We start from the raw sequence: 27,354 nt of genomic DNA on the forward strand, positions 1-27,354 counted from the left end.
CCTCGCTGCACTGCCTCGGGGCTGCATTAGGCGTTGTGTGAGTGCTAAAGAGACAGTGTGGGACTGATAGACGCACACAGTACAGGTCACAGCTTCTTTTATTTTGAATTCAAACCAAGAGAACATGTGGACAAGGATGCACACTGATAAATGACACCAGGTATCGCTACATATCAACTAACGACATCACAATATCTCGTAAAAGCGCTCTTGACAACAGATCCAACATTACATAATGAAAAATAACGGTACAGGAACAGAACTCGACTGCAGTTGAAGCCCATCAATAAACGTAGCAAATCTCAGCGGAAAATAACAGCGTGGGCGAGAGGCGGTGATATGCACGGTGTTTCCTTTCCCATCTGCAACATTGTGTTTCATGGAGCTACAACACTGAAGCAATATGTACGGAACTTGCATGAAAGAATTGTAGATCTGTAAAAACAGAAATAAAAACCTCAGAATAAAAGCTACTACAATGCATACACACACAAAAAAAACTAGCCTGAGCACACCGGTGTATGTACAGCTTGGGTCACTGAGATATCAGGATTTAAAATGTATAACACAGCACATTGACTTGTCACTGTATATGAGCTATCAAACAGCCATGAGGGAAAAATGTATTCGATCAACTCAGGACGTGTTGTTGACGTGGACCGTGGCGTCAAACCTTCCTCAGACGGTGCAGCTAAAATGTTGTGTTTAAAAATGCGTTACAGCAATACAAGACCATACCGACAGTTTTTCGGGTCAGAATATGAAGTGATCTGAGAAAAGGGCCCGTGAATGAAAATACATTAACTACAGTAACACACTTGGCGAAAACAAAAAAAAAAACGACTTCAAACTTCAGAGAATCTCACGAAGAGAAAGCATGAAATTCAGCTTTGTACAAAGATAATCACATACAAATCATCCACACATTACAGTAAAAAATAAACATATCAAGACAGGCAATGAATAATAAATTAGAGGAAGGGATTCAAAACATAGTAACGAGAGAGCAGACTGTTTGTATGTGGGAGTGTGTATCAGCAGACGATGATAATCCCAAAATGGCAAAGGTACAATGGGAAATGCCCCCCCAATAAGGAAGTGAGCACAGAAATGGGCAGTCAGGGGAAATCAGAATATGACCGAGCATGTGTGTTTTTATGCCTGCATGCATGTTTTCACTCTATTCTGGCGTTGTACTGTAGTTGTATCTGTTGTGCGTCTCTTTTATCTATACCTACGAAAAATGTTCACCTACATGTTTGTGTGTGTGTGCGTCTCTACCTGCCTGTGTTTCTTCATGTCTGCACGTGTTTACAACACCCCTCGGCTAACTCAGTGGCCCTCGCCAGTGGGCGGTTTAGCGTCATGCTGCTGCCCCGCCGCCTCTCCGGGCAGCCAGGGGGTGACGGAGTGCGAGGTGGTCTGCTTGGCCATGCTGTAGTGGCTGATCACTGTGTAGAAACGGCCCCTCGAGTTAGCATCCTGGGCAGCGTAGTAGGCCTCCAGAGACGCTGGGATACACCTCTTGTGCTGCGAGGGAGAGAGAGAAAAATCAATATTTACAACAGATGATGGGCAGGGTACTGAGCCTATAATCTGTATTTTTATACATTCCTGTTTTTATTCGAGGGAAAAGGGAAGAAATACAAGAAGCCTTTTACATAACTGAATCTAACAGTATAGCTCTATGCAGGAACATTTGGATAATACTGTAGTGCATGTGCATATTGGTGTATTTTGAGTCCATCGAGCATTAGAATGTGCTTTAGTGTGGTCACACATTAATAACCTTTTTTTGCAGGTGTGTAGTGTATGTGCCATACTGTGTGAGCGAGTGCAAGTTTTGCTATCTACCCTTTTTGTACCCGGTGAACACACATGTGACACTGCTAATAATACCGCTGCAGGCTGCAGGCAGAGCCCCTGCTGAGGACTTCGGGCCTGAAACTAGATTTATTCCACCGTTAAAGACCCGATTTGTCCAGAGACACGGACAAGGTGACCTCTCACAAAGTACAAACTTGAGGAGAGGAGAGGCTGTCTCCGTCACATGCAGCAAAACTAAAGATTCAACACGAATAATGTGTATATCTGGAAAGCATATTGTTGGATAAGAATGTCTGCATGAGCCATTTTCTTTTATGACCAAATCCATATAAATTGGGGGTTAGTAATCATAATGTAGACATCATTGTGAAATAGCCAGTAAGTCTAATTTGCATTTAATAGTCGACATGGCTAATGACATATGCGAGCAGCCTCAATAGAGTCTCTTTCTTTGGCTTCTGTGTCAGGGAACAAAAGCCAAAATTACACTTAATTATACTGGTCATAAAAAAAAATCACTGATTGATGATTGCCTTTCTTATGAGCCTGGTTAGCTTCCTCTACATGACCTCAGAAATGAGTCAAAGTGGGGCGGGGGTTGAGGCGACTGGGCAATGTGCTCCCCTTTAACTCTTTATTGAGACAGGAAAGACTGTAGAGAGGGAGATGGTGAAGGGCAGAGGGGATGCAGTGCCTTGCGCAAGGACACTTAGGTATCGAGGATATATAACCATAGAATAGTTGATTGGTCGATGACTTAAGAAATAAAAATGTGAAATATGTTTATTCATTTTGCGAACATTGATACCACTCTCATATCTGTCCATTCAATGTAAAGACTGGAGAAGGAGACTGAATGTTAAAGACTGGAAACAAGACAAAACAGATACAGGCTCTGTTAAAAAATAACAAAATCCTCCTGCTAGAATCTCCAAAGTTCACCAATTAACTTTCTTTTCCGTGTGTTTCTCATGGTACAGTCCAATTTGCAACTTGACCAGATTGTTTCACAAGATTGTTCCGAGATTGCATTTCGGCCAATGCGTTCTGCCTCTTTTGCTCTCCGCACGGACCATTTACCTTCATTCAACCACAGCCTGCTCAAACTTTATTTGTCAATATTACTCGTCTACAAACGGAAACCACAATGCTTCCGACACCAAAATCTTCTATGTATGAATGCAACAACTGTTGACAGATTAAACCCCTCGTAACATGGCAAATTATTGCACAAATGTATCAATAATTAAAATGATCATTACCCGTAGTTGCAGCTCCACTTTACGCTTCCTGTGTAGGCTCACTTTCAACCCTGTGTACTTTCCAGCTGCCCTGTTAACGTATGGGTCTTACCTTGTAAATGAATCCATCTGGGCAGGCGTGGTCGTAGGTGAAGGCTTTATAAACCACCAGGAACACGATGCAGGCGAGGAAGGCCAGGGCCAGGATGATTAGAATCGTCACCTGGGGGGAAGACAAACGCTGGTCATTGTGTGTGTGTGTGTGTGTGTGTGTGTGTGTGTGTGTGTGTGTGTGTGTGTGTGTGTGTGTGTGTGCATGCCAGAGCAATAGAGCAGGATTGAGAGTGTGTGTTTTATATATGTGAGGCAGGGTAGGGTTAGACAATGAAAAAGATGGAATATGTGCACTAGTGTGTGTGTGTGTGTGTGTGTGTGTGTGTGTGTGTGTGTGTGTGGTCATAATAAATGGTACGGCAGGATGCTGCTGACTGAGGTGAATGGCTCCTCAAGGCAAGGTGTTCCTGTTGAGTTGCGTGATGGATGACTCAGGTCGTGAAAGGGTACCAAAACCTGTGCCTCATAGTATAATAGACGCTTCGCACAACACATTTATCATAATAGGAAAAGCACCGGTGCTACTAATGACATGAACAATGGCTCTGTTCTTTTCAAGTGTCCCAGTAAGCCATGACAGCAAGCCAGTGACCCATCATGCACAATACCATGACCCTGGAACTGAAGCAGAGAAATGTAATTCAGCTGTCTTTAAGTCCGTCGTTTTGTGCTTTTCCTACTCTCACATGTTAAAAAGAACGTCTTCAGTGAAAAAGTCCTATTGCAAATATGATCTTCTCATTAGGTTTCTTAAATAAATATGGTTTAATTAATATGCTTAAAAAGTTTTCAGAAGTTCCCTCCTCATTCGATTACAAATGTTCGACAAAAGTAAGAGAGCACGAAAGCTACAACAGACTTGTCTCGGCTTACGTAAAATCTTCTTGTAATCCTAAAAGATATCACCTCCTGTCATGCAGATGGGGAAATGTAGTCATGTGATGTGAGTTTAATGTAAAGGACTTCATTATGACAAGGACTGGGCCATATTCAATATGTGTGTATCAGGACTAATATCATGACATTACATTCATTTGGCTTTTGTCTATAGTTTTTGCAAATATACATACTGTATATCTAGCATTTGGACATCTTGCTAACTGATTTTGTTGTGTTTTATGACTGTTTTATATCTATATTTTTTATTTAAAGCAATTTTTTAATAAAAACTACAAAAGTTATTGCTTTTAATGTGAGGGTTTTGTCTCGTGAAATGCACGACAATGCCATAGCATTGAACATTGATTTGATTGTTTGATCTTAATTAGCATATATATTTCCCATTTAATTAGAAATATGCAAATCAATTGCAAAGGATAGCTTTGTTTAAAAACGGTACTGTCTGCCAGGCCACAAATGCCGGTGTAGATATGTCTGTTGTGCATGTTTCCCCCACACGCTCCAAAATGAAAAGTTGAGTTGAAAAAAACATAGAACCTTCCATAATGGATGAATGTTTCGAATTTCCATCCCTGGATTGGGCTTGAAGCCGTTCCCGATTTACTGCTCTGTACGATCCGTCACCGTGAGACGTCACAGCAATTACACATGGGTGTGATCATTATTCTCCATCAGCGTTATGGGGGTGGACAGGGACACGCAAGCTAAGTGACTGTTTACTTGGTGTCAACTGGGGGACACACGACTCTCAGCCTTGGTTGCTGCCGACACTCTAAATTACATCGCACACTGTGATACATGAAAAGAAAACATTAAAAGTCACAACAACCCGCCTTTTGGAGCAGAAACAGACATAGAATGAATGATTAGGACTCACTCTGACCCCCTTTTTGAATTATGAGGCATATGAAATAGCTTATTAAGGAGAGGGATTACTGTAAAGCTCCTAATATCAGGCAGCGAGCAATCTGCATTTTATTCATGTGGAAACCCAACTTTGCACCACTTTGAAACATGAAACGAAGACTTGCGTTGCTAATGACTGAAGAGATTTGCTTTTTTTGCACAATTAAAATGAAGGAAATTACAACTAAAGCTAAAGTATATTGACACTATCGGTGTTTCTGAGCAGAAGTGCTCATATGAGACCTAATGGAGGATAGGAATGGCTCTTACTTACTCATCATTATATTTTGATTAATTAATCACGACCCCCCCCCCGTTCAGGCAAACAAACCCCGCCCCTTGTAGTAGAACTGATCGCTCCAGAATCCCTGCCATGTGGTGTATAAATCCATTGAAAATCTATCCTGACCTTTCTCCATTATTCATCATCTGGCTGAATCCCGCAGTAAACCAAAGGAGGTTGTCAGGGTAACGCTACCGCTCACGGATGGAGACTCCCTCCGTGCATGGAGTAGATTCATGCGTTTATCTGCCTAGTATGTACTGATGCAATGTCTCTCGATGATGAGGGAACGCTCTAATACTTCTGATACCAGCTGAATCTGTGCCAACATACAAATGGGATAGAATGAAATACAGTAGAACCCAATACAATCAAATAAGGCGTTTAGTCAACACAAGGCTATAATATCTCCCAGCATGGCAGCTTCTCCCACACACATCAACGCCATTTTATTTTCCGTTGAACAGTCGATGGGGCTGTTTTGTCATTAGCGCTCCAGTATGTGCCATCCTACACCACCAACACAACCATCATCCGGTTTGCTGTGAAACATAGATAACAGACAGACGTTTGTTGTTTCTTGGATGCAGGTAAGAAGCACAGCATGCGGCTATAATTTGGACTGAGAGCAACATGTCCTTAACAAGAATTGGCTCCATCAGAAAAGATTGGTTTGACTGCATGTCAGGTGACCGTGGCTCTCTTTGTTTCACCGACTATAATCCACCCAGGACTGATAGAAAATCTTCTCTTCCACTCTTGCCTCTTTTTTATCCTGATTTAAAATAAATCAATACATATTACTTTAAACAGATATGGACAAAGTTACAGTCCAAGTCAGTCGCAAGATTTGAATCAAACTAAATTGTTTACATATTAATGTCATGAGAGATCACATCCTACTTCCATCCAAGTGGCACCGCAAAGACAACTTCAAATTTGTATTAAAAAATAAAAATGCTTATTAGAATTTATTGATGCCCAATTTAATGTCATCTGACCAACAATCAAAAACCTGAAAATGTTCAGTTTTACAGAAGACAAAGATTGCTCGATTCAAACCTGCTAAACCTCCTAAAGACATTTTTTTAACATTTTAATATCTTTCGCTGATGTGAAAAGTGGCGAGTATTCACTGAACTGCATTATATCTTAAAAATAAAAATGAACATTTAATTGGTTCTCAAAATTCTTGCCCGCTATTTTTCTCTGTCAATTGACTTTATTATACTGCATATATTCACGCAGATGTTTTTCCTGTCCTTTGTTTTCTCATGGCAGTGTGTGCAGCTGTAGACGGTTGTGTGTCGTAGAATAAGACAAACAATCACACCGGATAACAACAGATCCAGGAGGATTGTTCCTCTCTCACTGCAGATTAAGCATCTTCAGTCTACCTATTGTTTATGTTTACCCACATCTTTCAACACACACCACCTGCTTACTTCTAACGCTGCCTCCCTTGTAGAAAATAATTGATTTATAATTGATATTTTCCACAAAATACACTTCCCTTTGATTTTTTACGGCTGTACAGATATGGTTTCCTTAATGGATGTTCTTCTTCACAGCCTATTTCACCACCTTTCAACATATTCTCATTTCTTTCCTTTTTTTTTAACACCATGCTATGTTAGAATGCAACACACCGCCCACACTCTCACTACTGGAACTTGACAGGCCATACGGGGGGCGGGGAGGGGAGCAGACACCTTCTCATATTCGCTCGAGGAAAAGAGGAGAATATGTAAGCGTGTGCTTGAGCGAGAGAACGGGAAGTTAGGTGTGTGTGACAGGAGAGTGGTGTGAGAGAGGAAAAATGACGCTGATAAAAACAGATAACAGCGTGACAAAGGGAGCCAAGTGAGAAATAAAGGAGGAGATGACGGAGACAATGAAGCAGCGAGCGTAATGCAGACAGAGAGCGAGTGATGGAGATCCAGGGGCAGATGGAGAAGCTCGTTCCCTCTCTTGGAAGCAGGCGACAGAGACAGACAGACCGAGAGGCAGGCGGGCAGCAAACACAGTGGACATTGGCTGATGCATCAATCAATACATCACTGATGGAAGCATAAACCACTATTTTTCATTGATCTTCCTATTACCCTCTGACACCTTCTCTATAGCAGCACAACAGGCAGCTCAATTCCCTAAATTTTCATGGATTCTTTCCTTCTGCTCTACAGTGAAGCCTTGCGCTGACACGTAAAGATACATGCATAAAAAAAGAGCGATTAATATAACATGAGAAAGTTCTTATATTAAACGCATTTTATCTTGGCTGTAATAACCTCTGATGCCTTTAGGCTAAGTTTGTTGATTAATGAAATAAATGAACTCGGTGACAGGGTGAGCTAGTGCGGAGAGAACGCATCCTCGAAAAGGACAAATTAAAAAAACAGGAGCTTAAAGGTCACTGGTCAGATTTTTTTTCTTCCTTTAGTGCTACTTTTATATAGTTTGCTCTATTTTATCATTTTGATTTTACTGGAATTTAAACATTTTCAAAATCTGTTGATACATTTTTTGTGTATGTATTGTGAAGGGTTTTTTTTATTGTGCAATCCTTTATTATATAATGACAATAATAAATAAATTTGATATTCTAAACTGTTGGTTTGTTTACAACCTGTTTGACACACTGAGCATCTTTTCTAAATCGCTTGATTTTAACGTTTGTTGTGTTTCCACGTGTCTATGTTCAGACAACAGATGGAACAATGGACAAAACCACACAAAGAGGACACAAGTTAAAATGAACTGTTGCTGTTATTCTTCATTCATTCCCTCTGGAACCAACAGTTGGATGGAAATGTTTCCCGCTTAAGTGTCATCGAGACACTAAGCCCCCACTTATCCATCACATGTATAAGCGTTTAAGTCAGGGATCAGCTAGCTACGTAAAAATGTAAATGAAATATTCTCCCAGGCAATTTTGTAATGATGAATTCATGAAGCGGGCAACCACATACCTGTTAGGCCAAGTGGTTGGAATCTACAACCGATAAATGAAAGGTCATGCGTTTGATCCCTGCATGTCCTTGAGCAAAACACAGAGCGCCCAGCTACTCTGTGATGGTGCATGGAATATAAATATAAAAGGAATATAAATGTGCCGGTTGTGGATAAGGGCATGAGATAACTGTCTGGAACAAGATAGCAGTCGTCATTTGGGGTCTGGAAGATATTTCTAGACCTTGTGGGTTTTCAGTGGTGGAAGAAGTATTCTGTTTCTTTGAGTAAAAGTACCATAATAACAGAATAAAAATAATACTACAGTAGTCCTGCTTTACTTCAATTTTGAAGGCAAACGCTGCACTTTTTCTGAGCACCAGAGTCCCTTTAGTAAACATCTCATTTAACTGACAGTCTTCCCCGCGCTATCCTGGTTCTGGTTCTCCGAGCTTCCCTTCCCTCCAGTGGACCCAGCAATACCACCTGGGCCTCCAGCAGCGTGGTGTTGGTTCCCAACGGGGACCGGCTAAGCAGTAAGGCAAACTCTGCTCCTGGCCGGAGCTGCTGCTGCCGGGCGGAGAGCTCTTCACCGCCTGTCGGAGCTCCAAAGTCTGTCCGCAGTGGGCAGGTTGCAGAGTCTGAGATGAAGGACTTTCTGGTTAACCTGCATAATTGTGTCTGATTTGGCGCCGATCCAACCCGGTGGTACCAATGACAACCATTAAGAATAACTTTATAGAAATAGCCAATCTTTTAGCTGGTGGTCTTGTTTACTTCTGAAGGTTTTAAATTCAGACTGTTTTGAGACTGAGTTGAAAGTTCCTGACAGCAACTTTTTACATTTTATCTAGTTCTGTAGTTTAGTCCAGTGGTGCCCAACTCACTTTGGGCCCCCATCAAAGGGTCACAGGGTAAACCTAAGGGGTCATGAGGTGATCGATAAGATCTGTTGTGCAATATTTTTAGCCTGATACAATTAATTAAATGAAAAACATTAAGAGACTTTTAGAGGAGAAATCATAAAAATCTGAAAAGGTGAAAAGGGGCACAAGCCAAAACTAGCTGTTACATAAATGTATTGAAGTAAAAAGTACAATATACCCCTTTTGAAATGCAGTGAAGTAGCAGTATAAAGCACAAAATGTAAAGTACACACACCTAAAAATACTTCTACCACAGTTCAAGAGAAATAGATTTTTCTCGCGCTGTATGCCAGAAAAGACAGGGGTTTTTTTTCATTGATTTTCTTCCAGGAAGGTTTTTGCAGGGGTGACTGCAAAACTCTTTGCTCCTAAAGTGACTTTGTGCAAAGATCTCTTTGTTATTAGTCAGTGGAACAAAGACAACTCCAAAGCAGGGATCTCTGGGGAGCCAGCTGCCTCGGAGCGGAGTATCTGAGATGGGGAAGAGGGATGCCAAGGAGACGTGTACGGGGATTGGGGCTCTCGAGGACTTGCTATCTGGTTGAGACGAGCACAGCTACAGTAGTGTGGCAACAAAGCGCAAACACTCCACTGAGGAGATGCACCGCATCTCAGATGGAAACGCAAACTGTTAAATGCCAATCTGACAAAACACAAGATTTTCCTCTGATCTCGGGTCAGCACACAAGAGCACGTCTTGATGCTGTTTTTCTTTATATGCGAGTATTTTGTCATAGATCTACCATTTTGTAGAAAGGTCTCATGGATGCAATAAAGAAACAGCTCCCTCGGCAAAGCTACATGAGGGTGTGTGTGTAGAATACACCGGTCTTGGATCACAGAATTCCAGGATTAAGAAAGATTCGATCATGTTAAAACTTATTTGCCAAATATACAGAAAAAAATACATAAATGCACAAGGTGTGGTATGAACAAATATAATCTCCCTCTGTGTGGTTGTGCACACCCAGAGGTGGATGACTTACAAACACTTTGTACTTGAATGTCCTCTGTAGCCTCCTCCATAAAAGACTTGCTGATAGCGTGATTGTAAGGTTTTACGTCCACTGTTTTGCAGTTAGAAAAAAAGTCTCTCATATGCACACAGAATTCAATACTTCAGCGCACAGTGAAACAGTGCATGTTCAGCAGTATAGATGCTAATTATGCTAATATATCCCAATTAAGCAAGGTCTCTATGGAGACAACGCTTCAAAGGCTTTTGTCTGAGCATGCTGTCATATTGGTTAGAGGAGAATGTGCTCTTGGGGTATAGACTCAAAATAGCAGGGGGCCTTAAAATGACCAACACTGTCACCAATAAAATTACTTTCCATACAACTAAACTCTCAGTTATGTTTCGAGGGAAACGTATTTACTTCCGGATTACGGTTGCAGTTTGAAACAGTTTAAAACATGGATAACGTTGTAAATTAAAACAATACAAAACGCTAAAAACCAGAATGCTACAAAACGGCTTCATTTCATTTGGTCAACAAAATCATCGAGTTCAGTAAAAAAGCATCAGGATTCGTCTCAAAATCACAAAAAAACTGAAACAAAACGAAACGCAACAAAAGTACTTGGTTATGTATCGGCAACACATGTGTGACTCACACAGGACCCACCACCACCCTGACCTCCTCCCTGTGCGGATTTCTCAGAGCCATTTCAAACTTATTTGTGATAATTCAAAAGCAAACGTAATCCACGCCAAAATATGTTTCCCTCAGATTGTGATTCACAATGCAGTCTTGTTGTACGGGAGAGACGGGGCTGAAATTGACAGAAACGGGAAACAAAAAAGGGTGACGAGTCAAAGACAGAAAATGCATAAAACGGTAAAATAGAATAAACATCACGTTTCCCTTTTCCGAAATCCAAATGCACCCGATAATGTGAGCACATAAGAGCACACACACAAAAACACACTCAAAGAGAAACTAATTATGAATCAGTAATACGTCTCTGAGGAGCCACTAAACATCTGGATTGGATTTGCTAATCAGCGCCTTCTCTGCTGGATGAAGATGTTGCAAGAGAGGAGATATTATTAATGATGGGACCCGCTTCGACACACACACACACACACACACACACACACACACACACACAGGACACTTAGCACACCTCTAGAATGTTGTTTACATTAGACAAGGTTCGTTACTCTAATATATCCCCAGCTCTCAGTCTCCTGGGTATTTCTTATGTACCTGCATATGTTCACCACGTAGAGAGCTGTGTGTGAGCGAGTGTGTGTGTGTGTGTGTTTTCGAGTCAATGTGCTGGGTTTATCACTGTGTATCACGTGTGTAACTTTGCAAGTAGTTTTGACAGATTATTTGAAATTCAAGTCTTGTTTTTTTAATAGTTTGGTAAATTACAAAACATTTTTTGTCCTATATAGTGTTTTAACAAGTTCTTATTTTCAGTAATTTAATTTAAATTCTTGCATTTCATTTTTTAATATCGAGATTTCTTTCACCCCTTAAAGCAAAACATCTTATTTTTCAGATGCAATATAGCAGCAGCAGCAGTATTATTATCATTAACAAATGCTGTACTTGTGTTCCCTCTTAATAGAGTTTACTGCATATTTTAGATGTTTGTGTTGCGCTCTTATCCAGAGTCAGTTGCAGTTCGTGTCAAACTAAATTAGCTTTCGGTATTGGATCAGTCGACATTACATGCAAACAATACGAATGCCATGAGAATCACGGGACCCTAACAATCCTGCTGATACAATCACAAGAGAGTTGTGTTCAGAGAAGAAGTATAAGAAACAAAAGTTGATAAAAAGGATTTTTGTACTTAAGAGTAGATGGAGAGATTTTGAAGGTGGATATGATTCAGTGGGGAGAGGGGAGTGTGAGGATTTGTCTGTCAGAGGAAACCTTTAGGGGTAAAACAGATCATGGGGTGAGACTCTAAGCTGTCTGCTGAGTTAACACGCCATTTTTACCATTTCACAGTCAGTTGAAAGTGAGGAGAGTAAGGTGTGTCAATCAACACACTTTACAATCAAAATGATGTTCAGAATATGTGGTGTATCAGCCTTCATTTATAGATCGGTAACCTATGGAACATGAATAATATTTATGATAACTGAACAGAAAAGATGATCAATGATAAATGAAAACATACCTCAGATGCCTGAACTGCGAGTGCAGCATGAGTAACATATGATGAGACAGGTGGATTGGTCGCAAAGACAGATGTTCAACTGAGAGGAAACAACAGCGATGGGAAGGGTCAGACTAGTTATCCGCAGTCCGTCTGACTCATAATTGCTCCCATGGCTCAGCTTGTCAGAACAACAGCAGCAAAGTGACGGACTCTGGTTGAGGACAGGGGAGCACCAAGACTGCTTGCTTCGCTTCATCATTGTCAAGATGGACAGAACAAAGCCTGGCTTTTTCATGGGCTAATGTCTTCATTTCAATAATGCCTGCTTCAAATCCGGTAAACCCACACAACTACAGATGATGAAACATGGTCTCTACTTTTGTAAACCATAAAAAAAACGTATTGATTCCATAAACTTTTAGCGGTGTGTTTGTTTTTTTTACTAGAAAGCATTCAACACAACTCTGCTAAGCAACAGCCTGCATAGATCATAAAGTACATGTGCAAGATGGTTTTTCATTCAAGTAACTGCAATAGTTCATAAGAAAATGGCAACAACAAAAGACATTCACAATGCTTATCTTGCAATGTTAAGAAATCCTTTGAATATTGCTCGATCAGCAGCACACAGTCACACACTGAATATTTCTGCCTCCGGCAATGACCTAATGCACCAAATTTTATTGAAACATGCAAACAAGTTTTAAAGATATCCTGCTTAGTATCAGAACAAATTACATCGTTTATATTAATATTCACAGGCAGTTTCTATCGACCCAATTATATCAAGAACAAAAACAAACTGTGACCTGATTTAATCCCCGGACTAAAAATCTGATAAAACAGAATTGGATGAGATGGTGTTGTGATAATTAAAAACAGAGGTATTTCAAAAACATCATGGACTGTTACATTCTCATCCTGAGCTTCACATCTGCTGATATTGATAGGCAGACAGTCTGCTGTCCTTTGAGGTGTTGCTTTATATGGGATGTAAAACAAGAAGTAGAGCAGAACAGAGGCCATCTGGACTGATAAATCATCCCAAATCACACAGCAGCAATGTCCGTCTCTGCTGTTATCTGTTGGTCTGCCTTCTATCTGTTGCTGAAGATTGCGACTTGTCCTCCGTCCGCCCTGTCTAAGTGTCTGTTAGCTGACACAGTGGGCCTCTCAATGACAAATGACTTGGACTTGACTCTGCAGGCTGACCTAACCAGGAAAGTGTTTGTGGTTCAGCTGAGCGTGAAGACGCACGTACTGCACCATCCAGCTGCACGCTGGATTTCCGTTGACAAAGTTTTATGATTTTCAGCCTGTGAACAGCATCCTCTTCCCGTCTGCTTTACACTGATAACTGACTTTCTTGCTCACATGAAACCAATACAACCATCATGTTCATCTGAGGCCTAAACTGAGCATCACAGCGTGAACCAATTCATAATTTAGCAATGACCGCGAGCAGCTCAACGTGTCTATACTTCAAGTGTGTGTGTGCGCAAACCAAGGCTCTAGGATCACAACAGGCAACTTCATTTTATCACAAGTCAATTTTGAACAATAAGATGTCTGTGAATATCTGCCAATCTGAGCTGGCGCGGTTATAATAGGAACTGTGAGCGTGTGTGTTAGAAATGTTGTAAAATGCTTCCCAGAGTTGAATTTCACGAGAGAGCATCAGCGGGCTGCCACTGATTGTTGGCTTGTTATGACACGATGACGAGGGAAAGAAATGGCAAAGAAATGGGAGAGATGGAGATGATTGTAGGGAGAGAAAGTAAAGGAAACCGATATCTCTGAGGTCTTTTGAATGCAGCACATATTCACTCTATACGAGTATGACAGATGTGCTAAAATTCTAGATTTGTATCTCACTTGAATGTATGTGCATCAGTGTGGATGTTTAACTGAGAGCAGACGACGGCTTTAAACACTCCCTATGATGAGCATACGTTTCGTCATCCATACGAAACAAGATAGAACAACATGTGGGAAAAGGAGTCTGTGCAAGATTCCGAACCGCAACAGTACCGGTAATTACCTCCAACCTGACAAACAGTGGAGGCATACTGTGGAGGTGGTATAGATTGCGGCAAAGCTTTTATCAGAAGGCGAAGTGAAAGTAATAATGGGATAATCGTTTTGGATGATGGCTGCCTCACCCGTCGCTACCTACACAGGCCTGCTAACTTCTGCTGGCACCGAGCGGGTTCGGCTTGGCAGTCACGGCTCTGTCATGTGGTCAGTGTGCGTGTGTGTGTGTGTGTGTGTGTGTGTGTGTGTGTGTAGTCAGTCCTAGGAGTGGGTGGTGCACGTGGGTTTGAAGTGTGTGTATGTGGGGCGAGAGCTGGCTAAGTGCACCTTGTTTTCTAGATAGGAAGCAAGCCAGAAACCAAGCAAATTAAATCTCCCTTTCATCAATCTCTACACCTGCTTCTCTCGATCGCTGCACTATTGCACCGGACTAATCCTTTCCTCTCTTCCAAGTCCTCATTTTAAGGGACGCCCTTCATGGCATTCCCTTTGTATCCGAAAGTCTGCCGTCGAGCTGCATGGGAAAGATGGACAAATAGAGTAGCTGTTTTTCAGCAACGGTCATGAGCTGAATTAAAAAAAAACACTGATGCCACAACAGCACACCTTTCTTCTATCCTCAATTGAATCCCTCTTATTGGATCCCAACCAATATTGAGTTTTTGAGATATTTTTAAACGTATTCACTGTAGCAAATCAGTAGTATATAGACATCATTTTTAGTGTAGGTCCGGATTAAATCTTGTTAATATGAATTGACCAAAACATTCAGTTCAAAAATAAACTCTTAAAAACAGAACATTGGGAGCCAATATAAGTAAATATAAGAACAGAAAACGTCATTTAAATTAAATTGTTATAAATAGAAACTACAAATACAAAGTCAAAGAAATGAGGAAAACATTTGATATGTATTTTTAATACTATAATAAATATAAAATAAAGTAGCGTGTGATTTGACAAGTATAACTATATTCGTAAATTATTTCCTAACATTTAAAATCAACTGTTACCAGTGGCTCATTCATCTTTATGTGAACTTGCGCATTAATTTATCTTTAATTTACCAGTATTGTTTTTGAGGGATGAGGGAGGAGTAAGAAATTACACCTGGTCCAAAGGGAGGAATCTTTGGGAAATAGAGAGGGATTAAGTGAGAAGGGAGTACTTGTGAGAATCCATCATAGTAAATCTACTTTAAGGCCCTTCTTTCATCAAAATATAATTGTATTTTATATTCTCGATGCTTTGTTCTTCAGGCAATAATGCATTGTGGATATCAACATGTCCGCCTTTTACCCTCTCCTACCATCTACTTTCCTTGCAGAAGGATCACTCTGTATTCACACCAACACTAGCATGGCCATATGTGTCACTGTGGCTTTAAAGCCGCAACTAAACACTTGTCTTGTATTAAAAACAAGCCGCACAGAATTTCACAATTTCAAGCATTTTAAATCAAAAAGGGAAAAGCAACGGAGTAAGCAAAACATCCGAGGAGAGGAAAGAAAACAGCAGCAGGAAGGAGAAGAGAAGTGGAGGAAAGGATGGAGAGTGGTAAGCATGAGCGAGGCGGTGAGGGAGGGCAGATTAGAGAGCATTTTACACTCTGAGCTCTTCATCCAGCAACACAATCTGCAAAGCTTTGAAGAGAGAAGAGATGTGCAAGCTTTTCATCCAGAAATGTTTACTCTGCATGTGCCCGAATCTCATTCTGTCCTCTTCCGCTTTGAAGGACTTTTCAGCAGAGCTACTCCTCACTTTACACACACACACACACTTACACTTAGACCTTTGCACACCACTTTCTCTCTCCTCTCTTTCTCGCTCGCTCTCAGTCAGGGTTGCCATGGAGGGAGGTTTTCTTTGCTGCCATGACAACGTGAATTCTCTTTGGTCTCCCCTAACGACAGAAGAACGGAACAGAGAGCGCCTGGGTGATGTAGATGCGTTTGGACCGGTAGCTCAGTGATTCACACACACACACCGCTGGAGTCACCTGTCCTACTCTTAGCCAGGGACGAGTGTAGTGGTGGAAGAAGTACTCTGCTCCTTTTAAAATCCTACTCATGTAAAAGCTTACTTTCCTGCGTGAGATGATCATGTCATTACCAATTCTTCCACTTGTTTGTCAGAGTAATTTGCAGGTCTATTTCTAAACCTGGTCACACAGATTTCATTTTGGGAAGCCAAGGGGGGAAATGTCAGATGCCTAAATATTCTGCTTCTCAGTGTTACTTCCAACCCACACACAGGAAATGTTATACTTTTGAGTCACAGACCAAGTGCAGTATGTTTTCTTTAAGAAAGCACCAACCAAACTTTTTCCTTCCCGATACCAAATTCAGGCTATCAACTGAAAGCAAGCACTGATCCATCAGTGCTGAGTGAATGCAACTGATGGTGGAAAACACAGATTTATTATGATCAGTTCATTCATCACAAGTTGACGAGCTCATCACATCTTACCTTAAGTCTCTCAGACACCCCGTCAGTAAAGCTGATGGTGAACTCCTCCACCTTGGGAACCTTCAGCCTCTTCTTCTCTGTCTGGTACTCAGTGCGGGTTTTCACCACCACCTGGAGGAGGGAGATAAAGCGTCAAAGGCGTTAAATACTCAGGTATGCTAAAGGCAGTGAAAGGTGTATGGATGTTATTGCAGGAGGGAACTGTCAAATGTTTTCACATTTTGAAAAAGTCACCAGACCTTTCAGAAAAATGAAAGGCAACGACGGCGCATGTACATGCTGTCGCCGGTAATTCCCATGAATTTTGCTACATTTTTGTCTTTAGTGTCTTTTAGTCTTTATAGTGGAGCACTTACGGCATATTTTCGAGTATACTCGTCAACATCGGAGAGAAGTAAGCGCGGGGATTGACCAATTCGTGGGGAGCGGACCCTTTAGGCGATCACCGTGCAAAGCCGCCCACCCAGCCAGAACTGCAGGACCAAACGCCAAATCTCCGGCAAATCCCGAAAATGGATTGGACTGCCGCAGGAGGAGAGGGAAGAGAGCTGAGTTGTAAGCTAAGCCAAAGCAGTTAAGACCTAAGGCTATTCCGCTGCTCAATCTGCTGCTGGCGAATGGCCGATCGCAGGAAAATCCAGGCTGACCCAGCAACGGTTGGTCTGTGCCTACATCTTTACATAGACCAACCCCCTCTTCCCCCCGGCTGTACCTGGTAACAGCCTCTATCTAAGCAGCCGCCTTCTTTATTCAAACATTGCAGGATCATGGCCATTATCCATGAACTGACTCTGAATCTGGCACAGACATCCTTTCCTGTTGATATCACAAGCTCATTAGACAGTTTGTAAGAGAACACTATGACACAGATGTGAGAGTTATGGCAGCATGAAACACGAAACACTGCTTTCAGGCTGCAGAATGTGTCTGAGACTGTTTTCTCTTTTATTTAGGCACTTTTATTTTATTCAGAAGATTCTATCTTGTTTTCTTTTACTTTAAATGCAGGCCTTAAATCCATTGTGGTAGGACTCATTTTATTCGTGGTTAAGGCTATGTCCACACTACTACGTTTCCATTTTAAAATGCATATATTTTTGCTACGTTTACACAGAGCGTCCACGCTAGACTGGAGTTTTAGAGGACCGGAAACGGATACATTTTCAAACCTATCCGTCTTCACTTAAAAGCAGTTGTTGTGCAGCTAAATTCTGCATTTTATAGTTCTTCTACTGCCGACATGCGGAGGAAGCGGGTGTTATTGGAGCGATTAGCGAGCGGCGTGTCCAGTGGTGTTATCAGCCCTACGTGTGTTGACCACATTTGACCCATAATCTAGTCAACTTTGATTTGTAGTGAATTTGATGTGTGTGGGAGAGAGCGATAGAGTACGACCTGCAGCGTTATAACTAAGTTTGACAAATAAAACTTCTAAAACTTTCCACAAAATGTGTCTGAGTTTATAGAGGAAGATTTTAGAGAAGCTCAAGCTCTCAACAGTGTACGTGAATAGTCACGTGATATTCGCGTTCAGGCTTGCTAGTATGGACGGAAATCATTTCGATGCTGAAACGCCGTGTGGACGGAGATCGTTTTTGTTTTAAGACCCTGGTTTTAAACAAAAACATATTAGTGTGGATGTAGCCTAAGAGAGATGTTTGTTTTACATACAAGTAGCATAGTCAGTACACAGTATCAATGTATATTGTAATAGCAGTGATTTCAGGGACGCATAGGATCAGAACATAAATTACACCCAACGGCCAACACAGCCAGAAACCATCCTAAAGGCAACACCGATGCCAGGCATCTGTTCACGCTCTACTGTATGTTAATAAGGTCCAGTGCCCAGAGTTTAAGTCCCTCAGTCCAAAGGAGGAACACTGTGCTTCGTGCCGGCAGCTAGATGGGAAAAAAAGAGCCATGCAGGGAAGTACAACGCTGCCCCAGTAATGTCAGTATAACTCTCCTCAAGCAAACCGGTTTGGCGGAATGAGACGAGGTGAAACTCACAAACTCTTATGGCTTGTCTACTTTTTCAATACTTTGGAAGGTACTGGTTCTAAACGGTAAATGGACTGCACTTGTGCCATGTCCACACTTGTCCACTTTTCCTACGTTTACACTGAGCAGCCACACGACGCCGGAGTTTTGGAGCAGACCTTAACGGAGGAACCTGAAAACTCCGCCGAGGTTGGAGGTATTTGAGAACTCCGGGGTTTTGGCTGATGCCTACATGCGGAGGAGGCGAGCTGTTCTTCGAGCGATGAGCGAGCTGCTTGACCATCGGCGATCAGCCCCCACGGAGCGGCTGTCTGAAGCTACAGTTAGCAATAAATGCTATTCAGAGCTACAGCTACAAACAGAGGAAACGAGTGAGAGACGAGTGATCGACGCTGATTAGTTTTACTTTTTCCGTTTGGTAGCCTTGAGAGACCTCAGTCTGCAAGTATTTCTTCATGAAAATATGTACGAAGATATATTATATTCGCTAATGCTAATCGCGCTTAGCATTTCCCTATTGGCGGTAATGTTAAAATTAGCTTAGAAGCTAGCGAGTCGGACCTGTTGCATGATGTTGTGCCCTAAAAGATGGAGCAAATGCCCTAAAGAATTGATAGAGGGCGAAGATGATGTCCCTGTTTTTTCTGCTGGGTGACCCAGCTTATCCCCTGATGCCGTATCTCATGAAGGAATACCCCAATGGAGCTAACGTTACATTCATCAGCCCCCACGACAACAACACATGGAAGCGAGTGATCGACGTGTGTTGACCACATTTATGGACCATAATCGAGTAAACGTTTCCATGTAAGTGTTGATTTTAAAGTAAAGTTGATGTGAGAGAGAGAGAGAGAGAGAGACCCGCAGCGCTGTAACTACGTCTGAAAAATAAAACTTCTAAAACTTTCCACGAACTGTGTCTGTTTGAGTTTATAGAGGAAGATCTTAAGTATCAAATACAACCTTTCATTATTGAAGACTACTTCATTACTCTCATATTTTTTTTTAACTAAGCAAGCAATCCACTTCCTGTTTACACCATCACGCGCATGCCCAGTGTACGTTAATGGTCACGTGCTGTCCGCCTTCGAAGGCTGCCGTGTGGATGCTCCAATAATGCTGAAAACTCCCGTGTGGACGGAGATCGGCTCTATTTGAGAACTCTGCATCCAACGAGACACGGCCTAGTGTGGATATGGCCTTGTATGGCGCTTTACTCGTCTTCCGACCACTCAAAGCACTTAAACAGCCATTCACATCCATTCATACGCTGATGGCAGGGGCCACCACTACCTATCATTCCTACAACATTCACACACAGTAGGCACAGCTAGGGAGCAATTTGGGGTTAAGTGTCTTGCCCAAGGACACATCGACATGGACTAGCGGAACCGGGGATCGAACCGCCAACTTTTCACTTTTTCTCTCAGCTTTAGTATCATCTCATCTTTTTGCAGCACTGACTTCATTTCACAAAATAATGGCTTTTACCAGCCTTCTCCTCAGCCCTGCACCTGCTAAAAAGAGAAAGTGTTCCTACTGTTTTGTGCATTCACTCTGTATGCATGTGCACAAGAGGATAGGGCAGAGAGAGAGATAATGTGTACAAATGACAAGGCAAGAGGAGAGGTGGAGGAAGAGAAAGAGAACAATGTCTCAGTGTCCTTGTGGCTAATTGCGCTGCCTCTGAGCAGCTCTCCTTCACTTTGAGACAAAGCCAGAAACTGCTTTGCTCACAAACTGGCTCCACTATCTGAATAACAAAGCCGTCAGTTGGCTCTAGAAAGCCCTTATCTAAAGAGTTGACGGCCGCAGTAGGTGCACTGAATACATTGCATTTGGTTGGACCCCTGGGGCTATGGAGCCTTGTGGCCTTCAGTGCACAAACTTATGTCTCAATTTTGCCTCAACTTTCTCTTTCTCATTTCACAATAATATGCTCAGGGCCCACAGGTTCAAACACAGCAGCGCTTCACGTTGCTTTATTGCTCTCTCCTCACCTGTTCGTCTCACTCATTTATTTCACATTACCTAATGACGGGGCTATCAATCAACATTGCCTCATTTACACAGGCCTTTAGCTCTCAGCAGCAGATAGGAATCTACTTAACAAAGTGCAACCTTCTGATTAGACAGCTCCAAATAGACCTTGGGAAACCATACATTTATAAACAATGATATGTTGTTTTACAAAGCTTGATGTAAAAAAAACACCAAATGAATGATGCAGCCATGAACAGTCGTGATAGGATTTAAAAAAAAAAAAAATGTAATTACAACTTACTCACTTATTATTCCACAGAGGGAGCGGCTCATTCTTCATTTATAATTTCTCTTGAGACTTTATTTATGTGTATTTAAGTGGTCAAGTGTAATTTGTTTTTTTACTGTGGCTTTGGGGATTGCAGTCAGATGAAACATCTAAATAAGTGTTGAGTGGATTGCTTTGACATGTGTACAGACATTCATGATTCCTGGAAGGTTCTCCGAGAACCAAAATCCCACTGCTTAGGGTTGGGTATTGTTTCAAAAATGACGATATCACTACCAATACCAGTACTCTTAATGTGATACCAGTAGAGTACTTCATTAAACACCCATCATGTGAATGGAAGATGTGCGTCTGTCTACGGGTTAGCTAATTGCCGCCCTCTGCACTGTGCTCATACAGCATTGTTGCCGTTTGAACTGTTGATGCTGCTCATGCTGTTCGCACTTTGACATTATCATCTTTTAATTTCACAAATTAAACGTATTAGCTGCCTATTTACAAATCCAACAGAGCAACATATCGTCAAATATTCACAATATTCCTTTTAGCTTCTGTTTTTTGTCTCCATCAACTCAAAATACAGAGTGAGTTTTCAGAGCTTTCTTTGCTGTCAGCAACACCAAAAGAATTAGCTGAAAGATATTAAAAGGCTTAATGGAACTGAGGAGAACTGCAGAGGTGGAAATCGATCCGTATCCACACAGCTAGAATATATTCCAGCTGAGCACAGAGTCCGAAGGAGCAGGACTGAAAACCACTGGTCATCCAACTAACAGGCAGCACTGCAGTACTGTTGGATAACAAAGTGTACAGTAGACAATACATAAATGACCACTAAGCACAATATGCATGAATGTCTTTCATTACTTCAAACACTAAAGATTGTCCCTGTTGCAGTTATTTCCTGCTATTTCTGGTTTGGACTGTTTGAAAACGTCACCTTAGATCTGGGATATTTTGATGCATATTCTTTCACTATTTTCTGACGTTTCATTGAGTCTCTCCATCCTCCTCTGGTTGTTGTTGTTGTTTTGGGTTTTTTTTTTTCAAACCAGCAATCCAATCAAGATATTGGTGACCCAGTCCCTGCCCAGATGGAATCAAATCTAATACCTCTCTAATGCCTCAGCCTCTGCAGGGCCGAGCAGCATTGTTGTGAGCCGCTGTGTGCGTCCGTACGTGAATGAGCTTTGCTGTGACTGCACCCTGCCCCTGTAGATTTCCGTAGGTAACCCTGTAGTCGGGGAGGTCACGCTATCATCAGGCAGGATCAGGGGGGAAACAGCTGGGGTCGTATTTGTAAAGCTGCTCAGAACCGCACTGCTGATCTAGGGAACTAGACAGGTCACATGACCCAATAAATCTTGCTTTCGCTTTACAGGACAGAGAGAATGAAACTGGTCACAGATCAGATTCTGAAAGGCTGATAAAAGCTGATGAACAATGAACTCCTTCTGGCTGGGACGGGTGGTAAAAACAACATTAAATTCAGTGAGATTAAAAAGATTAGGTTTAGAGATAGAAATCACACAAAGGGTATGGCTTCCTGCAATACTGCCATCTTCCTTTAAAGTGGCCATAATCAACATTCCATAACAAAACAAAACAATGTATGACAATGTGAAAATGATGTGGCAATGTGAAAGGGGTCACTCGTAAAGATAAACCTACAGAGACAGTTATGACCTGAATCTGAAGCTCCCCTCCGCTTTATGGAGCTTCATGGTTTCAGCTCATTGTTTAGCTGACCGGCCCACAACTGTGTTGTTTATGTGTCCGGTCCCCCTCAACAAGATTTCCAGCAGCCTGAGATGTGCTGGGCCGATCACAACTTTTATCTATAATGGCCGTGTTTGAGACGAAGACTGTAATAAGGAGCTGTGTTGAGGCATTTTCAAAAACAAAGTCGACAGGAAAGAATAGTAGCCTGTCATAAATACTGTACTACTGTGCCCACTCCCACTTCCCCTGTTCCGAATTGATTTTTAAACTCTCAACCCCTTTATTGTTATAGCCACAGTATACATCGTTTGCCAACAGGTTTGCCAAATCAACTTCAAATGTGATATGTCAATGTTGTGTTAAAAACTTGTTCCACATACTCCAATTGGCGAAAACAAAATCAGCTGATGCGAGTGTGAGGACTACTGATACTGAAAACTGGCCTCAAAAGGACAACAATAATTCCACGTGGTATTCTAACAGCACAGAAGAGTGTGATCACAAACATACACAGTATAGGATGAAGTACAGGGTGCAGAATTCTCATTAAATGAACTGTGATAACCATCATCGACACCTCCCACGCTCCGATGTCTAATTACAGATTTCATTATTATTTCACTTGGCCTCTGTTGCCTTCATGCATCGCTTGTCAGGAAGACAAACTCTCATATCTGGAGCTGGAGACAAATTCAAAGATTTAACTGCAGTATGATTTATAAAAATGAGAAAATTCTCAGAAACTCCCAAAAAATGAGAAAAACATTTTTCGCTTAATGTCCGTCAGTGCAGATAACTTAAACCATCTTATTGTTTGTGTTAGCAAGTGAGCATACAAACTCTGCCATCAGCTGTCAGCGAAGTGTATCCAGAAGCAACAAGCAACCCCAATCTTTGTGCCCGCGTCTCTCGAGGCATGTAAAAATGCACTGATCAACAAAACAGCAAGCCTGTGTGTGTGTGTGTGTGTGTGTGTGTGTGTGTGTGTGTGTGTGTGTGTGTGTGTGTGTGTGTGTGTGTGTGTGTGTGTGTGTGCGCGTGCGTGTTTCATGATGGCAGCTTCAGCTACAGTATACGTTGTGATGTTCTCAAGTCTAGTGGGACTGATTTAAATCAGTGTAAAATGTCTGACAGCTCTATGAATGTCATGTTACGAACTGTTGGACGCTGACAGAAACGACTTGTCACTCACGCACACACATGCCTGAATGGTACCACACACACACACACTAGAAGGCAAGCATGCCTGTGTGTTCTGCTGCGTGTGTGCAGTGAATGACAAGTCAGTTAACAGGAAAATAAAATGGAAAGAGACTGTGCCTCCCTCAGCAGGCACCCAGCGAGGGTTCAGGGCTGAGCGTTTCTGTCTGCAGCAGCATAAATGGACGTCCATTTTTGGGGAATTATTTTTTGGGAGTTTCTGAGAATTTTCAACGACAAAACCACTTGAAGAGATTGAACCAAAAATAGATACATTGTCATGCTTTTAAAGGCCAGGCAGCAGGTCATTTTGGTTCACAGTTCTTGTACCTTGGACACAATGCTATAAAAGGCTTTTGCTCTCTGTAGTTTGCTGTATTTTAAAAAGGCCCCACAAATTGACTATTTTAGTTTTTTATTTAGGAAAGAAAGCCTTTCTCTCCCTCTCTTGTTTATAGTGATAAGATGGGCAGAGGGGTAGGACTTCTTATAAAAACATCTGATGTAGGGTTGGAACTCAACCTAATTCCTAAAATATGTTTTCGTTCGGCAATTGTTGTCTATGAAATATAAGAAAGCAATATAAAAAATGGTAATCTCATTTTCCAGAGCTTGAATGGGAGTCTTTAACAACTTGTATTGTCTGAATAAGCATGTACATGCTGCGGACAGCAGCTTCCATGAATTTTGCTACATTTTTGTCTTAATTTAGGTTATTTCGTCTTCATTACTGGAGCACATATGACATATGACAGCATGCACACATCAGTATCGGAGAAGGAAGCATGGGGATTGGATTCATTCGGGGGGGGGGGGGGCGTTAAGAAGACCACCCGGCCAGACCAGCCGGACCAAACACCACTGAGTCAAGATGAGGAGAGCCGAGATGGAAGCAAAGCTAACCCAGCTGGGATCTAAGGCTATTCAACCACCCAATCTCCTCCTGGCTAATTTCCTGCTAATTGTTTCAGCGCTATTGTATGGTTTTGTTTATGCCTCCTTGTAGGATGATGTCACCATGAAGGATGTAATGGTTTCCTAAAAGTTAGTCTCCACTTCATGTTACGTTCCTAAATGTCAAATGTTAAGTCATTGCGGTACTCTTGTTCCTACGCGGACATGGAGTACTTGTGAAACTACAGGTAATACGTAATGCCGTTAACGAAGTACAACTAAAGGCTAATTGAGAGGGTAAATGCAAGGTGGCATAGAGGTTTGGACATGGGTTGTATGGCATAAATACAAAGTATCTAATTCCTGTTTAAAACTGAATTGATTGTCCTAATAGACTCCTGTCCAAAGCCCTATCAGGAAGAGTGTATTGGTTTCAATAAAGTTGTATATCGATAATCCTTTTGAGTTCAATAACTTGTGCAATGATGCTATTATAAATAATGTCATCTTGCAGCTCTACAATAAGTAATTGATCAGTAGCTCAGGGTAGAAATATGGATTCATATGGCAATCATCACACTGTAACTGTGGTCTTGAAACCAGACAAATGCTGTCACACAATTGAACAATTGATGCAATGTAAAGCTTCTATATTGTCGAATTCCATTCATTTTTATAATGTGCAATCAATGCAGCACTCTGTCACAACCTCATAGAAGCACCAATCAGGCTCTCCACATTCTGCTGCCACCATGGTAACTGGATTAACGAGCTGCGGTGCAGTTACTATTGGATGTCGAGATGATAAATGACAGTCTGTCTGGCACCAAATATGTCTCCTAATCGCAGCTGGAAAACAAAGGACACAGCTGGGTGACAGCTGAGATGACTTAATTTGTGAATGAATGAAAGGGTATGAGCGTGGGTGTATATATAGATATATATTTGTTAGTGTATGTGTTTCACACAAAGACTTAACCGGCTGTAGTCTCTCACCTTGTCAGGTGCTTGACTCTGGAGGCTGCCGACATCCAGTGGAGTGATGAGGGGCACATTCTGGAAGCCGTCCTCCACGCTCACAGGTTTGGCCCCTTTGTCTTGAAGATTACTCCCCAGTTTCACCATCTTTCACCGCCTTTATATATATCCCCTTTATTTCCCTGAAGACTGCTCCTGAATAGAGGAGGTGTTGAGAAAGAATGGATTTACCAAACAGCCTTTCAGGTCAATGAAACCTGGCAGACACGGGCTATTTGATGGAGAATATTCCAGTGTAACAGACGATTCAACTATTGCAATTTGAACTTAATATAAGCTTTAAAGTACACAATAGCTTGACTATTTTTTTTTTTTTTGGTTAAAGCAATTTGGGAGCATGCGATCAATTATTGAATGATAAAAGCAGCAACATACTCCCAAAAAAGCACATTTTTGTTTGCAATATAGATGTATCTATCTTATTAACCTAAAAACAAAAAGGGAAAAAACAGCAAAAAACATCTTCTCAACCTTTCCCCATCACCAAAAAAACCAACTACACTGTATCCCCCAAAAAGCAGTTACTTACAGCTGATCGTCCTTGTCCGTCCGTCCCCTCTGTGCTGCGGCAGTGTTTTGTTTCTGGTCACAGAGGAGGAGAGAGGCGCAGATAGAAGCAGGTGAGGCTGGAGACTGCGCTGCGGTGTTGCTGCTGCTGCTGCTGCTGCTGCTGCTGCGGGAAAGCAACGCTGCACCGCCGGAGTCCTGCTGAATGTGTGTCGGCAGGTTTCCTACCAGCAGGCAGCCCAACCCCCTAATCCAAACACAGCCTCTTCTTCACGGTGCTGCTACGCAGCTGCTGGAGCTACCACTAGGGGCTGTTTTTCCTTTCGGGAATCTAGTTTGATTGAATGAAGTGGAAGGCGAATTAATGTTGCCTTTATAGGCTCCTCGTAAACATGGTGAAAGCAGATCCAACGCGTTTGTAATTTTATAATTCTTAAAACATTTTTAAAGATAAGTTATTTTGTCATTGCAATAGTTTTTCTTTTTCTGTTTCAATTTGATGACCGAATTGGACAGTTTGAGTTGAGTTTGTTGAATGTAAATTAATATGTGTTGACAACTCTAAATTTACCATGATTTCAAAAGAAAACAGTCAACTTCAGCAGAATGCCTGAAAATGACCGAACAATGACCCAAACAATGAGGTTAATGAGTCTAAATCAATTCCCGTGACCTCCCAACGCATTCCAATTCCTCAGCAATCTTAGAAAATTCACACTTTGCCAGCTGTTCATTTTGAAGGTAGAAAAATAAATCCTGGGAAAAAATATTTGATTTGCAAAATTCCCCACAGTACTTGAAAGCAGCAAAAAAACATGTGACAGTCTTCTTCTTCTTTTTGGTCATACAGCGCGATCTGGTGGTTAAATGAGTGACACACAGTCAGATTTGAGATAATCTTTCCGTAAAAAAGATAGATGCTGGTTTGTTTGGGGAAAC

General features: G+C 41.7%; 1 protein-coding gene across 1 annotated transcript; it reads right to left on the reverse strand.

The window, feature by feature from the left end:
* Positions 1 to 101: 101 nt before the first annotated feature.
* On the reverse strand, positions 102 to 26,649 carry nsg2 (neuronal vesicle trafficking associated 2). The gene is made up of 5 exons (XM_079283738.1): positions 26,438 to 26,649; positions 25,867 to 26,043; positions 16,779 to 16,889; positions 3,181 to 3,291; positions 102 to 1,530 (listed from the first exon to the last, which is right to left on the reverse strand). Exons 2-5 carry the CDS (start codon positions 25,993 to 25,995, stop codon positions 1,333 to 1,335), a joined length of 549 nt encoding a protein of 182 aa, XP_079139864.1. The 5' UTR covers positions 25,996 to 26,043; positions 26,438 to 26,649; the 3' UTR covers positions 102 to 1,332.
* Positions 26,650 to 27,354: the final 705 nt, after the last annotated feature.

Source organism: Melanostigma gelatinosum (genome assembly GCF_949748355.1).
Source record: "Melanostigma gelatinosum genome assembly, chromosome: 14".
NCBI classification, from domain to species: domain Eukaryota; kingdom Metazoa; phylum Chordata; class Actinopteri; order Perciformes; family Zoarcidae; genus Melanostigma; species Melanostigma gelatinosum.

Coding starts and splice junctions, on each gene's coding strand:
- nsg2 (XM_079283738.1), bottom strand. CDS start 25,995: ATGGTGAAACTGGGGAGTAATCTTCAAGACAAAGGGGCCAAACCTGTG. Junction 16,890..25,866: donor AGAGTCAAGCACCTGACAAG/GTGAGAGACTAC, acceptor TCCCTCCTCCAG/GTGGTGGTGAAAACCCGCAC. Junction 1,531..3,180: donor CAGATGGATTCATTTACAAG/GTAAGACCCATA, acceptor TCTCCCTCGCAG/CACAAGAGGTGTATCCCAGC.